This window comes from Lepidochelys olivacea (genome assembly GCF_965140295.1).
Source record: "Lepidochelys olivacea isolate rLepOli2 genome assembly, chromosome: 3".
Taxonomy (NCBI): Eukaryota; Metazoa; Chordata; order Testudines; family Cheloniidae; genus Lepidochelys; species Lepidochelys olivacea.
In genome coordinates this window covers 7,810,260-7,823,770 of record NC_140413.1, presented here as the reverse complement: position 1 = coordinate 7,823,770, position 13,511 = coordinate 7,810,260, and the positions used below count along the sequence as shown (strand labels likewise).

Sequence of the window (13,511 nt, the reverse complement as noted above, 5' to 3'; positions counted from 1 at the left end):
ATGTTAATGGTTTGCTGGAGATTTGAGTAGTATTTTTACTACATGCTGACATTATTCCACTAACCAGGATTTTGCTCATTAAGATGCTACACATTTCCATCTTTAAAATACTCCATGAATTCTGAGTAAGCAATATCCCATCCAATTTTATACATTACAAAGCCAAAATAGGGAAAGAACAGATTAAAAAATATTTAGATAAATTAGATATATTCAGTTCAGCAGGGCCTGATGAAATTCACCAGAGAATACTTAAAGAACTAGATGAAGCAATCTCAAAACAGTTAGCAATTATCTTTGAGAATTCATGGATGGGTGAGGTCCCAGAGGACTGGAGAAGGACTAATATAGAACCAAGGAAAAAAAAGAGGACCCAGGGAATTACAGACCAGTCAGCCTAACTTTGATGCCTAGAAAGATACTGGAACAAATTATAAAACAATTAGTTTGTAAGCACCTAGAGACTAATAGGGTAATAAGGAATAGCCAGCGTGGATTTGTCAAAAACAAAATCATACAAGACCAGTCTAGTGTCCTCCTTTGACAGGGTTGCCGACCTAGTGCATGGGGGGGAAGTTGTAGACAGGATATATCTTGATTTTTAGTAAGGCTTTTGACAGACCCACATGACATTCTCATGCAAACTAGGGAAATGTGGTCTAGAATGATATTACTATAAAGTTGGTGCACAAAAGGTTGAAAGACTGTACTACAAAGAATAGTTATCAATGGTTTATCATCAAACTGGGAGGACTCATCTACTGGGGTCCCGCAAGAGTCTGTCCTGAGTCCAGTACTATTCAATGTTTTCATTAAGGAGCTGGATAATGGAGCAGAGAACATGCTTATCAAATTTGCAGATAAGCTGGGAGGGACTGCAAGCCCTTTGTTTTGAATTCTAATCCTATTCTCCGATCTTGACAAATTGGAGAATTGATCTGAAGTCAACAAGACGAAATTCAATAGACAAGTGCAAAATACTTCACTTAAAGGAAAAAAATCAAATGCACAATTACAAAACGGGGAAAAACTGGCTGTGTGGTAGTACTACTGAAGAGGGTCTGGGAATTACAGTGGATCACAGACTGAATGTGAGTCAATGTGATGCAGTTGCAAAAAAGGCTAGTATTCTGGGATGTAGTAACAGGAATGTTCTTTGTAAGACACAGGAGGCAATTGTCTCACTCTACTCAGCACTAGTGAGACCTCAGCTGGAGTACTGTGTCCAAACTGTGGGTGCCACATTTTAGGAAAAATGTGGCTCAAATGGAGAAAGTCCAGAGGAGAGCAACAGAAATGATTAAAAGCTTAGAAAACCTGACCTATGGAGGAAAGGTTAAAAGAAATTGGGTATTTTGAGCCTTGAGAAAAGAAGCCTGAGGGGGGTCTGGATAACAGTCTTCAAATATGTTAAGCACTGTTATAAAGAGGAGAGGGATCAATTATTCTCCATGTCCACTGAAGGTAGGACAAGAAGTAATGGGCTAAATCTGCAGCAAGGGAGATTTAGGTTAGATATTAGGAAAATCTTTTAAACTATAAGGACAGTTAAGCACTGGTATATGCTTTCAAGGGAGGTTGTGGAATCCCTGTCATTGGAGGTTTAACAACAGTTTAGTCAAACACCTGTAAGAGACAGTCTTGGTATACTTGGTCCTTCCTCAACACAGGGGGTTGGACTAGATGATCTCTCAAGGGCCCTTCAAATGGCTTTATCTCACTTGAGTGGTCCCTTAGCATCTCAATCGTCCAGTGACTCCATTGGTTTTTAGTAGGCTTCCTGCTTCAGATGTACTTAATTTTTTTTCTATTACTTACTCAAAAAGTAATAGAAAGTAAGAAAAAACAATAAAGGGTTACAAGTCAGAAAGGAATATCATCAAGCCATACAAAGTATTCCGAACCTTTAAGTGATATTTTTATGGCACTAAAACATGAACTTTGCTTTAGAGCTGAACGCTGCCATGGTATTTATACCAGTGTAAGCGCAGTCACCTAATGGAACTCATGTTGTTATATAACCCCCTTCAAATAAAGTATTGTGAAAGGTTTTCCATTGAGATGCAAAACAGAGATCATGCCCTAGAAACTAACAAATCTGAATATTTTAGAAACTCAATGTTTTGCCACAACCACATTAGCACAATAAAAGAAATTCGGCTTCATCTGATCAACTACTCTCTGTGTGTCCGATTTTTCTCCTTTCTAAATCTAATTACACCACCACCAAATTGGTGTAACATAGTGGAGAGTGAAGTGGGCTGTAGCTCATGAAAGCTTATGCTCTAATAAATTTGTTAGTCTCTAAGGTGCCACAAGTACTCCTTTTCTTTTTACGGATTCAGACTAACACGGCTGCTACTCTGAAACCTGTCATAGTGGAGAGTCTGGCATCTAGTATTCGCTATGGTATTTGCTTACATGGTAACTGTATCAAACACTGACAAGCCAAACCTATTCTTTAAAAATAAACGTGATGAACTACAAACTCTGACTTTCTGTACAGGTTACTTCAGATAAGATTTTACCCAACTGTTTGACACATACGTGGGTTTCCTGAAAGTGACATGGAAAACTGTGGTCTAAAACAGTGGCTCTCAATCTTTCCAGACTACCATACCTCTTTCAGGAGTCTGATTTGTCTTGCGTACCCCCAAGTTTCACCTCACTTAAAAAATCAAATACAAAAGTGTTACAGCACACTATTACTGAAAAATTGCTTACTTTCTCATTTTTATCATATAATTATATTCCAATTGATTTATAAATATTGTACTTACATTTCCATATATAATATTTAGAGCAGTATAAACAAGTCATTGTCTGTATGAAATTTTAGTTTATACTAACTTTGCTAGTGTTTTTTATGTAGCCCATTGTGAAACTAGACAAATATCTAGATGAGTTAACGTATCCCCTGGAAGACCTCTGCGTACCCCCAGCGATACGTGTACCCTTAGTTGAGAATCACTAAAACATCATTAGATACAGGTACAGAAAAACACAAAACCTTTAAAAATTGTTAACAAGCAGACCATTGATGAAATTCAGTTGCACATCAGACCTCCCTTTAGGGCAAGGCTTGAAACAAACACTTGATTACCCCTTCAAAAGACAAGCCCCATGACCCCGCTCTTGGAATTGGTATAAAAGGGCTCCTTCCTCTGTCCTCTTGTGGGTGCCATAAATAAAAACAAACAAAAAACCCAAGAAACTAAGAGAAAAGCATTATAAATCCCATTGACTATAACAAAAAGGTCATAATTCTCCAAGGCTCTGTCAAAAAGGTGCACTGCACATTTGCTGCATACACAGATTTGTTCTGTAATAGCCTTTTTGAAGATCAAATGCATTGATTAATACAACAAATAATGGCAATAACCCTCCCCACCAGGAAGAGCAGCTGTTTTTCAGCAATAGATAGTTAAATCCCTACAGAATCCCCTCACTTCTCATTTCTTTGCATTCCTGAATATCCCGTATCAATTTCCTCACCTGATATGGGCATGGGATGTGATATTCTCTGCAGCGTTCTTGTATCCATGTTGTCTCCCACACACCTCGGAAAGCCTGCTCATAGAAATAGCAGCCAATTACAACCAAGAGTGGAACGAGGTACAGAACACTGAACACGCCAATCCGGATCATGAACTTCACCAGCTTGTCCTGGTTCTCTTTTTCTAATGGGATTTCAATGCGAACCCGATTGAGGGAGATAATGCCAGCGAGCAGCAGAGAAACTCCAACCACAACATACAGGCAGAGGGGGGCAAGAACAAAATATCGTAATGCATCCACATCATAGAGGCCAACAAAACACACGCCACTAATATTGTCACCTTCAATTTTATTCATTGCTAAAAGGATGATGGTTAGAGTTCCTGGAATGCCCCATGCACTGGCATGGAAGAGCAATGCTTTCTTCTCAATTGCTTCACTGCCCCACTTTGGCACAGCTGCCAAGAACCATGTGATGGTAAGAATGACCCACCAAACACTGCCAGCCATGGTAAAGAAATACAGCACCATGAAAAGCATGGTGCAAGCTTTGTTATGAGAGCCCTGTGTCACTGTGGAAGCCTTGTACTGCGCAGGGCTAGATGCATTGCACGCTACTCGGTCCTCAAGCAAAAAGCCAATGAAGAAAATTAATGACACCATCATGTAACAGACAGCATAAAATATAATGGGTCTTTCTGGATAGCGGAATCTTGTGACATCAATCAGAAAAGTTAAAAAAGTAAACAAGGTAGCAGAAAGGCAGACGATGGAAATCACTCCGATGAAATATCGGGCAAAGGAGAGCTCTTCACGCCTAAAGTACATATTTGGACAAGGAGGGGAACAGTCTTGTACCCTCAGGAAAGAATAACCCAGATCAGGGTCTATTTTCAACTCCCGGGGGCACCAAAAGCCATAGTCCCTCTGCACTGCCATTGGGGCCTCTTCTGTGGGCTCTCCAGCTAAATTGAGGTCTACGAGACGAGGGTAAGGCTCATCACAGTCCGGGAATCTAAAAAAAATAAATAAATATGGGAATTATGTACGTTTATTTACCCATACTCTAGATATCCTGTTCTGCTTTATGTCTCTAGCTTTAGAAAACAACTGGATGGAAAACTAAAAATCGACATAAAAAGGTAATTCATTAATCATATGGACATAATTTCATTCTCCCTCTGTATTACTGGGTAAAGCCTGATTCAGCACAGCATTTAAGTAGATGCCTAAATTTCAGGGTGAGTAGTCTCACAAAGTTGACAATAGGGCTACTCACATGCTTAGCATGTACATAAATGCTTTGCTGAATTAGGACCTAAGCTCTGTCAGTGCGTTTAGTGCTGTAGACACAAAAGATGCCAAGTCTCCTAACATGAACAGTTTACAGTGTTTGTAAAAACGACCGCTTTAATTTGCCATAAAACAAGATTATAGATTTCATGTTTTAATTTTAAAAAAGTTGCCAAGCAAAATATTATGGTAGTGTGCCAGGAGCACCTTAGTTAAGGCAGAGCTTTAGTTTTGCATCTGATAGCAGCTAAGTACTACTGGCAGCTATACACCTTTCTTAAAAGCAAAAACTATATTCTTTTCTCTACCCAGTGTTGCCAAGTCAATTTTATTGCAAGTCTTGTAACTCTTTAAATCTGTCACTTGATTGCCCCATTCTTGCCTTCTCTCATGAAAGTTCCTATCCAAGGTGTACACCTCCCATTTCTTTCAATGAGGTGGATACTGGGCAAGGCAATTGCCATTTGATGAGAATCTTTGCAAGCAGACGGTAGACTCTCTGGGAGTAAAGCTGTCTAGTAATATGGTCACCAACTCTCATAGTTTTCAGTAAGACTAAAGCCACTATGGTTAGGTACCTAGACAGACACTGAGGAGACAAGGAATTGCAAGGATAAGTAGAAAAGCCAAACAGAGGCAGCAGGAGAACATGGTGAGCAAGAGACTGACTGGAGATACTGGTATGTGAAGAGCCAGGCATAGGAGAGCGCGGGATAGGTCAGGGTAATGCATAGTGCAGTAGAAATATTGATGTGTAGGGAAAAAGGTTGAAGGGATTCAGGAGAAAAATAGGGTAGAACATGAGAACATGAAAAGGAGGAGGGACACTGAAGAGGTACAAGAGGAGAATGAGGGTGGGAGCTGAGAGCTATAGAGGAAGAGGGAAGGCTAATAGAATAGCAGCTTCCAACCCCAGAGGCTACAGGAGAGTAAGTGGAGTCCTCCTTTGAGCAGCCAGCAAGGAGGTCCAATTTTTATGTACTTAAGGTTCCATTTTGAACCTGAGAGAGACACACACATTGTGGGTTGGTTCAAAAACTGGAAGACAACAATTAAAAAAAAGACGCACAGTTTGAGGGTCTGACTCATGACTTTTGAACGCTTGGCACTAACAACACTGTCTACAGTACTATTGTACTTGTAACGGGAAAGTTAGATTAGGCAAGATCTAAATTTAAAAAAACAGCCTTTTTGGAAAATTAGGAATAAGTCACGAACAAAAACAGTCCCCCCCCCCAAACTTTTACATATACTTGAAACTGGCAAAGAATGCTCAGTAGGACTCCATGTGTAGACCAATACCACTTTTAAATGAACTAAAGGATAGAGAAAAAGGTTACATGCTGTTAAAAAGTAGCTCAAACAAGAGTTACCATTGGATTTCTGTAATGTTGACACTGAGCTCTCTTCCCTAGTGCCAAAAGTGAAAGCAGATGGAGTGCGTGGGATTTTCTGGACACAGCAGTTAGGGAATGGATGCCCATATTCTTAGGATGGGACCTGAGGAATAGGATGACTTGGAGGGACTAGACCTCTCTTCAGAGTCTAGAATTGGAGCAGTCTTTTCCATTAGGGTCTCAAAGTCTCCCCTGGATTCTCATCAGCACAAGAGAGCCCTTACAGTAGCAATGCTTTGGCAAAAAAAAAAAAAAAAAAAAGCAAGCTCTAGTCTGCCTTAAATTTTAACCTCACCACAGATCTACAGATCTTTAAGGTCAGCTCCCTTCCCACTCCACTCAGGGGCCATTTCCTCTTATCTGTGCCCGTGTTTCATTATAGTCACTGGAGTGACCAATAAAAATCAAAAATCAAGAAGGAGGCAAGTTTCAGCTTCACTCTGAAGCAGAGCGTGATCATCATCTGCTCAATGTGCCACAAAGCTACCGCCTTAAAGTAAAACGGAATTGTTTTGTTTGTATTCTCTCCAGTGGTGTTTGCTTTTTGAAATAAGGATTTTTTTGTAAGTGACATTTTAATCTCTCATTAAACATAAAAGATTAAAATGTACTCACTTCAGTTGAGTACAATTTTACAAGACTGGTTTAGAAAGTATAAAATGTCAGCTATGGCTGTCTAGTACAGCTTTAACCAGACTGGTGCACTGGTCAAAACAGTGTGGGGGAAGAAAATAAAATGCAACTGGCATACTAATTCCCTTTAAAATATCACACTTAATTTAACCTAATCACATATAAATATTTTCAGCATGTGGGCGTGTGTGGGGAAATGAGAGAAATATGAAAGTAGTTTCCTTCCCAGGAAACAGGCAGATACACTAAACAAAGGAAGGAAAAATAGGGTTATTGTCTGTAGTGGAAACATACTGCTGGACTGGAAAAGAGACAGTTTAAAACATCCTGAAACACACTAAATTTTTTTAGATGGTGGTTCTGAAAAAACAGATTTGCTAACCTGCTGCATTCCATATCCTCTGGCCAAGAGACACCAAACATCTCCATGAGTTTGGAACATTCGCTGTATGCACGTTGACAAAGCCTGCGACACGGGAGAGTGACACGTCCATACTCCATACAAACTGGAGCATATAGGGCACATAGAAATGGTCGAAAATCCCTGGAGCATTCCAGATTGACCATAGGATGAAACGGCTAGAAAAGAAAAGAATAATTAAATAGCGGCAGACTGCAGTTTTGTGGAAAACATCAGCAGTAAGCCATACTTTGTCTTATGAATCATTCCGGCCTTTACCATCATTCTCCCAACCAAGAGCTGCCTTATGGAAGAAGTTGGGAACATTAACGCTCATATGCCAGGCTTCACTTAACGCAAATATAAGCATTTAAAAAAAGAGAGAGAAAGAGACCCCATGTTACACAACAGTATCTAAGGCCTGGTCTACACTACGAGTTTATGTCGGATTTAGCAGCGTTAAATCGAATTAACCTTGCACCCGTCCACACAACAAAGCCATTTTTTTCGACATAAAGGGCTCTTAAAACTGATTTCTGTACTCCTCCCCAAAGAGGGGATTAGCGCTGAAATCGACATCGCTGTTTCAAATTAGGGTTAGTGTGTACGCAATTCGAAGGTATTGGCCTCTGGGAGCTACCCCATTGTGACCGCTCTGGACAGCACTCTGAACTCTGATGCACTGGCCAGGTGTACAGGAAAAGCCCCGGGAACTTTTGAATCTCATTTCCTGTTTGGCCAGGGGACCTCATCAGCACAGGTAACCATGCAGTCCCAGAATCGAAAAAGAGCTCCAGCATGGACCGAATGGGAAGTACTGGATCTGATGGCTGTATGAGGAGAGGAATCTGTGCTATCAGAACTACGTTCCAAAAGACAAAATGCCAAAACGCCAAATGCCAATGGGGGGAGGGATATCTCAGTGGTTTGAGCATTGGCCTGCTAAACCCAGGGTTGTGAGTTCAATCCTTGAGGGGGCCATTTAGGGATCTGGGGCAAAAATTGGGGATTGGTCCTGCTTTGAGCAGGGGGTTGGACTAGATGACCTCCTGAAGTCCCTTCCAACCCTGATATTCAATGAAAACATTTCAAAACATCTCCGAGGCCACAAGGGACAGAGGCTACAGCAGGGACGCAACATAGTGCCGCGTGAAACTTAAGGAGCTCAGACAAGCGTACCAGAAAACCAAAGAATCAAACAGATGCTCAGGGACAGAGCCCCAGATATGCTGCTTCTACGCTGAGCTGCGTGCAATTTTACGGGGGGGGGCAGGAGGGGGGTGTCTGCCATCACTATCCCACTCCTGTCCGTGGACTCTGATGATGGAGTACTCTCCGTCATACCTGAGAATTTTGCAGACAGGGAAGATGAGGAGGAGGAGGATGAGCTTGAGGAGAGCACACAGCACACCATTCTCCCCAACAGCCAGGATCTTTTTATCACCCTGACTGAAATACCCTCCCAACCCAATGAAGCCGGAGAAGGGACCTCTGGTAAGTGTATCTTTTAAAATATAATACATGTAATAATAAATATAAAAGCAAGCGTTTTTTAATGATTAAGTAGCCCTGAGGACTTGGGATGCATTCATAGCCAGTACAGCTACTGGAAAAGGCTGTTAACGTGTCTGGGGATGGAGCGGAAATCCTCCAAGGACATCTCCATGAAGCTCTCCTGGAGGTACTCTAAAAGCCTTTGCAGAAGGTTTCTGGGGGAGAGCAGCCTTATTCTGTCCTCCATGGTAGGACACTTTACCATGCCATGCTAGTAGCAAGTAATCTGGTATCATTGCATGACAAAGCCTGGCAGCATATGGTCCCGGTGTTTGCTGACATTCAAGCAACATCAGTTCTTTATCTCTCTGTGTTATCCTCAGGAGAGTGATATCGTTCATGGTAACCTGGTTGAAATAGGGGAATTTAATTAAGGGGACATTCAGAGGTGGCTGTTCCTACTGGGCTGTTTGCCTGTGGCTGAAAAGAAATCCTCCCCGCAGTTAGCCATGCAGTTGGAGGGGGGGTGGCATTGGCGCTGAGGTGTTCTCGTTTGGCTAGCAGGGATCTTCCCTGATACCAGCCACGTGGTGGAGTGAGGGGTAAAGCAATCATCCCAGAGAATTGGATGGGGGTGTAGTTTGGTTTCTGCTGCTGCACATTAACAGGAAAACCTCAGCACTAAATGGCCAACTCAACATGCTTTGCTTGGTATGGGAGAGGAGGGTGCTGCCATTATGAAGGTTGCAGAAGCTGAAAGACTGTGGCTTACCATGGCCGCCTGCAAGCCGAATTCTGTTGCCCGGCACTGCGTGTGTGATCTCTAACACCAAAGTCGCAGGCACTCAAAATAAGATGCAAAATGTGACCTTGTACCAAAATCACATGTGCTATATAATGTGAATAGTGTTGTTCACCGTGAAAAAGTATACCCATTGTTCTGTAAAATGTATCTTTTTAAATACTTCACTCTCTTTTTCCTCCAGCAGCTGCAAATGTTTCAAGCCTCCCTCCTCCGTCCCAAAGGCTCTCAGATAAGGCGTCGAAAAAAATGCATGTGCGATGAAATGTTCTCTGAGCTCATGCAGTCATCCGGCACTGACAGAGCTCAGCAGAATGTGTGGAGGGACACAATAGCAGAGTACCGGAAAGTGGCCGATGAACGTGAGGAGAGGTGGCGGCAGGAAGATCAGAGGAGGCATGAGGCAACGCTGGGGCTACTGCGGGATCGAAGGGACATGCTCTGGTGTCTGGTGGAGGATCATGAATGGCAGCAGGATCACAGACTGCCGCTGCAGCCCCTGTTTAACCACCCTCCCTCCTCCCCAAGTTCCATAGCCTCCTCACCCACATGCCCAAGAACACGGGGGGGGGGGGGGAGGAGGAGGCTCCAGGCACCCAACCATTCCACCCCAGTGGACAGCCCAAGCAACAGAAGGTTGTCATTCAAGAAGTTTTAAAATGGCCTTTTCCTTCCCTCCTACCCTCCTCCCACACCCCACCAGGCTACCTTGTGAGTTATCTCCCTATTTTTATAATCAATTAATAAAGAATACATGTTTTTTAAACGATAGTGACTTTATTTCCTTTGCAAGCAAGCTGTGATCGAAGTGGGGAGGACAGGTGGCTTACAGGGAATTTAGAGTCAACCAAGGGGGCGGGTTTTCATCAAGGAGAAACAAACAGAAATGTCACAGTACCCTGGCCAGTCATGAAACTGGTTTTCAAAGCTTCTCTGATGCGTAGCACTTCCTGCTGTGCTCTTCCAACCGCCTTGGTGTCTGGCTGCGCATATTCAGCGGCCAGGCGATTTGCCTCAACCTCCCACCCCGCCATAAACATCTTCCCCTTACTCTCATAGAGATGGTGGAGCACACAGCAAGCAGCAACAACAATGGGAATATTGGTTTCGCTGAGGTCTGAGCGAGTCAGTAAACTGAGCCAGTGACCCTTCAAACGTCCAAATGCACACTCTACCACCATTCTGCACCTGGTCAGCCTATAGCTGAACAGCTCCTTACTACTGCCCAGGGTGCCTGAATACGGCTTCATGAGCCAGGGCATTAAGGGGTAGGCTGGGTCCCCGAAGATAACTACAGGCATTTCAACATCCCCAGCAGTATTTTCTGGTCTGGGAAGTAAATCCCTTCCTGCAGCCTTTTAAACAGACCAGAGCTCCTGAAGACGCGAGTGTCATGAACCTTTCCCAGCCATCCCATGTTGATGTTGGTGAAACATCCCTTGTGATCCACCAGTGCTTGCAGCACCCACTGAAAAGTACCCCTTGCGGTTTATGTACTGGCTGCCCTGGTGGTCCGGTCACAAGATAGGGATATGCGTTCTGTCTATAGCCCCACCACAGTTAGGGAATCCCATTGCAGCAAAGCCATCTAGTACGACCTGCACATTTCCCAGAGTCACTACCTTTGATAGCAGCAGCTCAATGATTGTGTTGGCTACTTGCACCACAGCAACCCCCACAGTAGATTTGCCCACTCCAAATTGATTACCGACTGACCGGTAGCTGTCTGGCACTGCAAGCTTCCAGAGGGCTATTGCCACTTGCTTGTAAACTGTGAGAGCTTCTCTCATCTTGGTATTCTTGCGCTTCAGGGCAGGGGAAAGCAAGTTACAAAGTTCCAAGAAAGTGCCCTTATGCATGCGAAAGTTTCGGAGCCACTGGGAATCATCCCAAACCTGCAACAATATGTGGTCCCACCACTCTGTGCTTGTTTCCCAGGCCCAGAATCGGCGTTCCACAGTGTGAGCCTGCCCCAGTAACACCATGATCTCCAAATTGCTGGGGATCACGATTTTAGAGAGAGATGTGTTCATGTCCTCATCACCACGCTGCCATCACCTCCTCGCCTGGTTTTTCAGGTGCTGGTTCTACATAAACTGCACGATAATGCGCAAGGTGTTTACAATGGTCATAACTGCTGTGGTGAGCTGAACGGGCTCCATGCTTGCCGTGCTATCGCGTCTGCTTGGGCAATCCAGGGAAAAGGGCGCAAAATGATTATCTGCTATTGCTTACACGGAGGGAGGGTTGACTGACGACATTTACCAATAGCCACCCGTGACAAATTTTTGGCCCCATCAGGCATTGGGAGCTCAGCCCAGAATTCCAATGTGCAGCGGGGACTGCGGGACAGCTACACACAGTGCACTGCTCGGAATGTCGACGCTTGCCACGGTACTGTGGACACACACCGCCGAATTAATTTGCTTAGTGTGGACGCATGCACTCGACTTTATACAATCTGTTCCCAAAAATCGACTTCTGTAACATTGGAGTACTTCCGTAGTACAGACATGGCTTAAGTGACTACCACTGCTCTTCTAAGAAATTAACATTCCTCCCCTCCAAAAAAAACTTGCTTTCTTCTTTTGCTTGTCTATAAAGTGCAGATCCACCAAATATTGCTAGCTGCCTACTTACTAGGATCCCCTACGTTAAATTCTACTCGTAGTGTCCCACCCACCTTCAAGAGTGCTGAACAATGCAGGTTGCCTTTTGGGGTAAGGACACATTACATGGTTTTATCGTGTGATTTTAAAGACATTATTCCTAGTCAAAAGCTGATTATCTCCGATATAATAATCCTCATGTCCTGACTTCCTTCCCTTAGTCTTTCCTTTCGCAGAAAAGGACTCTGCATTTTTATTGCTTTTGCGAAGTACACATGCAGGATACTTTGTATTCTATTTTTCCGATTCATCTTATCTAACCAACTATGCACACTCTAGGCCAGGCAGCTGGAATTTCAGCTGTCATCACAACTGAATCCCTAGATGGGAACTGGGCTGAGCACGACTTGAAGTCACTGTCATTCCTATAAATTCACCAGTGGATATGAAAAGGCTAACTTCCTTTAACCTTCAAAAAGTAAATCTAGATATTGTGAAGCCATGTGAGATGTGTCACAATTGCTGACAAGCCAAGTATTCAAGTTTCTTTGGGAGAGAAAGCATTAATAATAAGTGGTAAGGCCATGAAATCGGAACTAGAGGGTAAAATAAGAAAGTAGGGGGCAAAACCAACAATGTTTAATTTCTTGTATCACCTCATGACAGGCATAAGTAATGCTGACTAACAGCAATGCTTAACTACAGCACTGAAAGGAAATCTATCACAATTAACCCAACACAAGGCTGTCTTAAAGTAGATTTCAGAGGTGAAAGGTTGAAAACCTGACAAGTTATTTGCTTTCTTGGCTACAAAACAACAGGCAGTGGACCGCACATCTTTTTCCTCCTAGGAAGCTGGAAGGAACAGAAATAACTACGGAAAACAAGGGGGTTATGGCTTATTAAAAGACTTTAAATGGATTCAGAACCAAAGTTGCAAATGTTATTAACCTGTGTTACTACATGATCTTATTACTTCCATCTTCATTTTTTCAGCTACTGTTTTTATGCTCACTTATGGCTGGTCTTTATTTAGGTGCCCAGCTCTTCAGGACAGAAACCATATCTAATTATGTTTGTACAGCACCTAGCACTATGGGCACTCATGGGACCTTTGGACACTGCTACTATCCTGTACTGTGACTATTGTTCTTCGAGATGTTTTGCACACATCCATTCAAGTGTGTGCATACCCAGTGCACTAGAGTTGGGTACCACAAGGGAAAAAAATCTCCATCATGGCATTGCATGTGCCCAGTTGCCTTGTTCTCATGCATGATAGTATAAAATGCAGCTGCCCTGGACCCCCGAGTTCTTTCTTACCAGACCAACTCTGATACAGAGGGGAAGAAGGGTGGGTCGTGGCATGGACATGTGCAACATAT

The 13,511-nt window shown here is 43.1% G+C and overlaps 1 protein-coding gene across 2 annotated transcripts in view; it reads right to left on the bottom strand.

The window, feature by feature from the left end:
* The window catches only part of FZD3 (frizzled class receptor 3), a 102,892-nt gene that overhangs the window by 37,272 nt on the left and 52,109 nt on the right, over window positions 1-13,511 (bottom strand). The window contains exons 3-4 of one of the 2 annotated variants that reach the window (XM_084622963.1): window positions 7,204-7,400; window positions 3,496-4,513 (exon numbers count right to left, since the gene is read on the bottom strand). The exons of the other annotated variant lie outside the window; for it this stretch is intronic. Coding sequence (XP_084479089.1) covers window positions 3,496-4,513; window positions 7,204-7,400 — 1,215 coding nt within the window. The remainder of the gene's footprint in view (window positions 1-3,495; window positions 4,514-7,203; window positions 7,401-13,511) is intronic. 2 annotated transcript variants of the gene reach the window in all.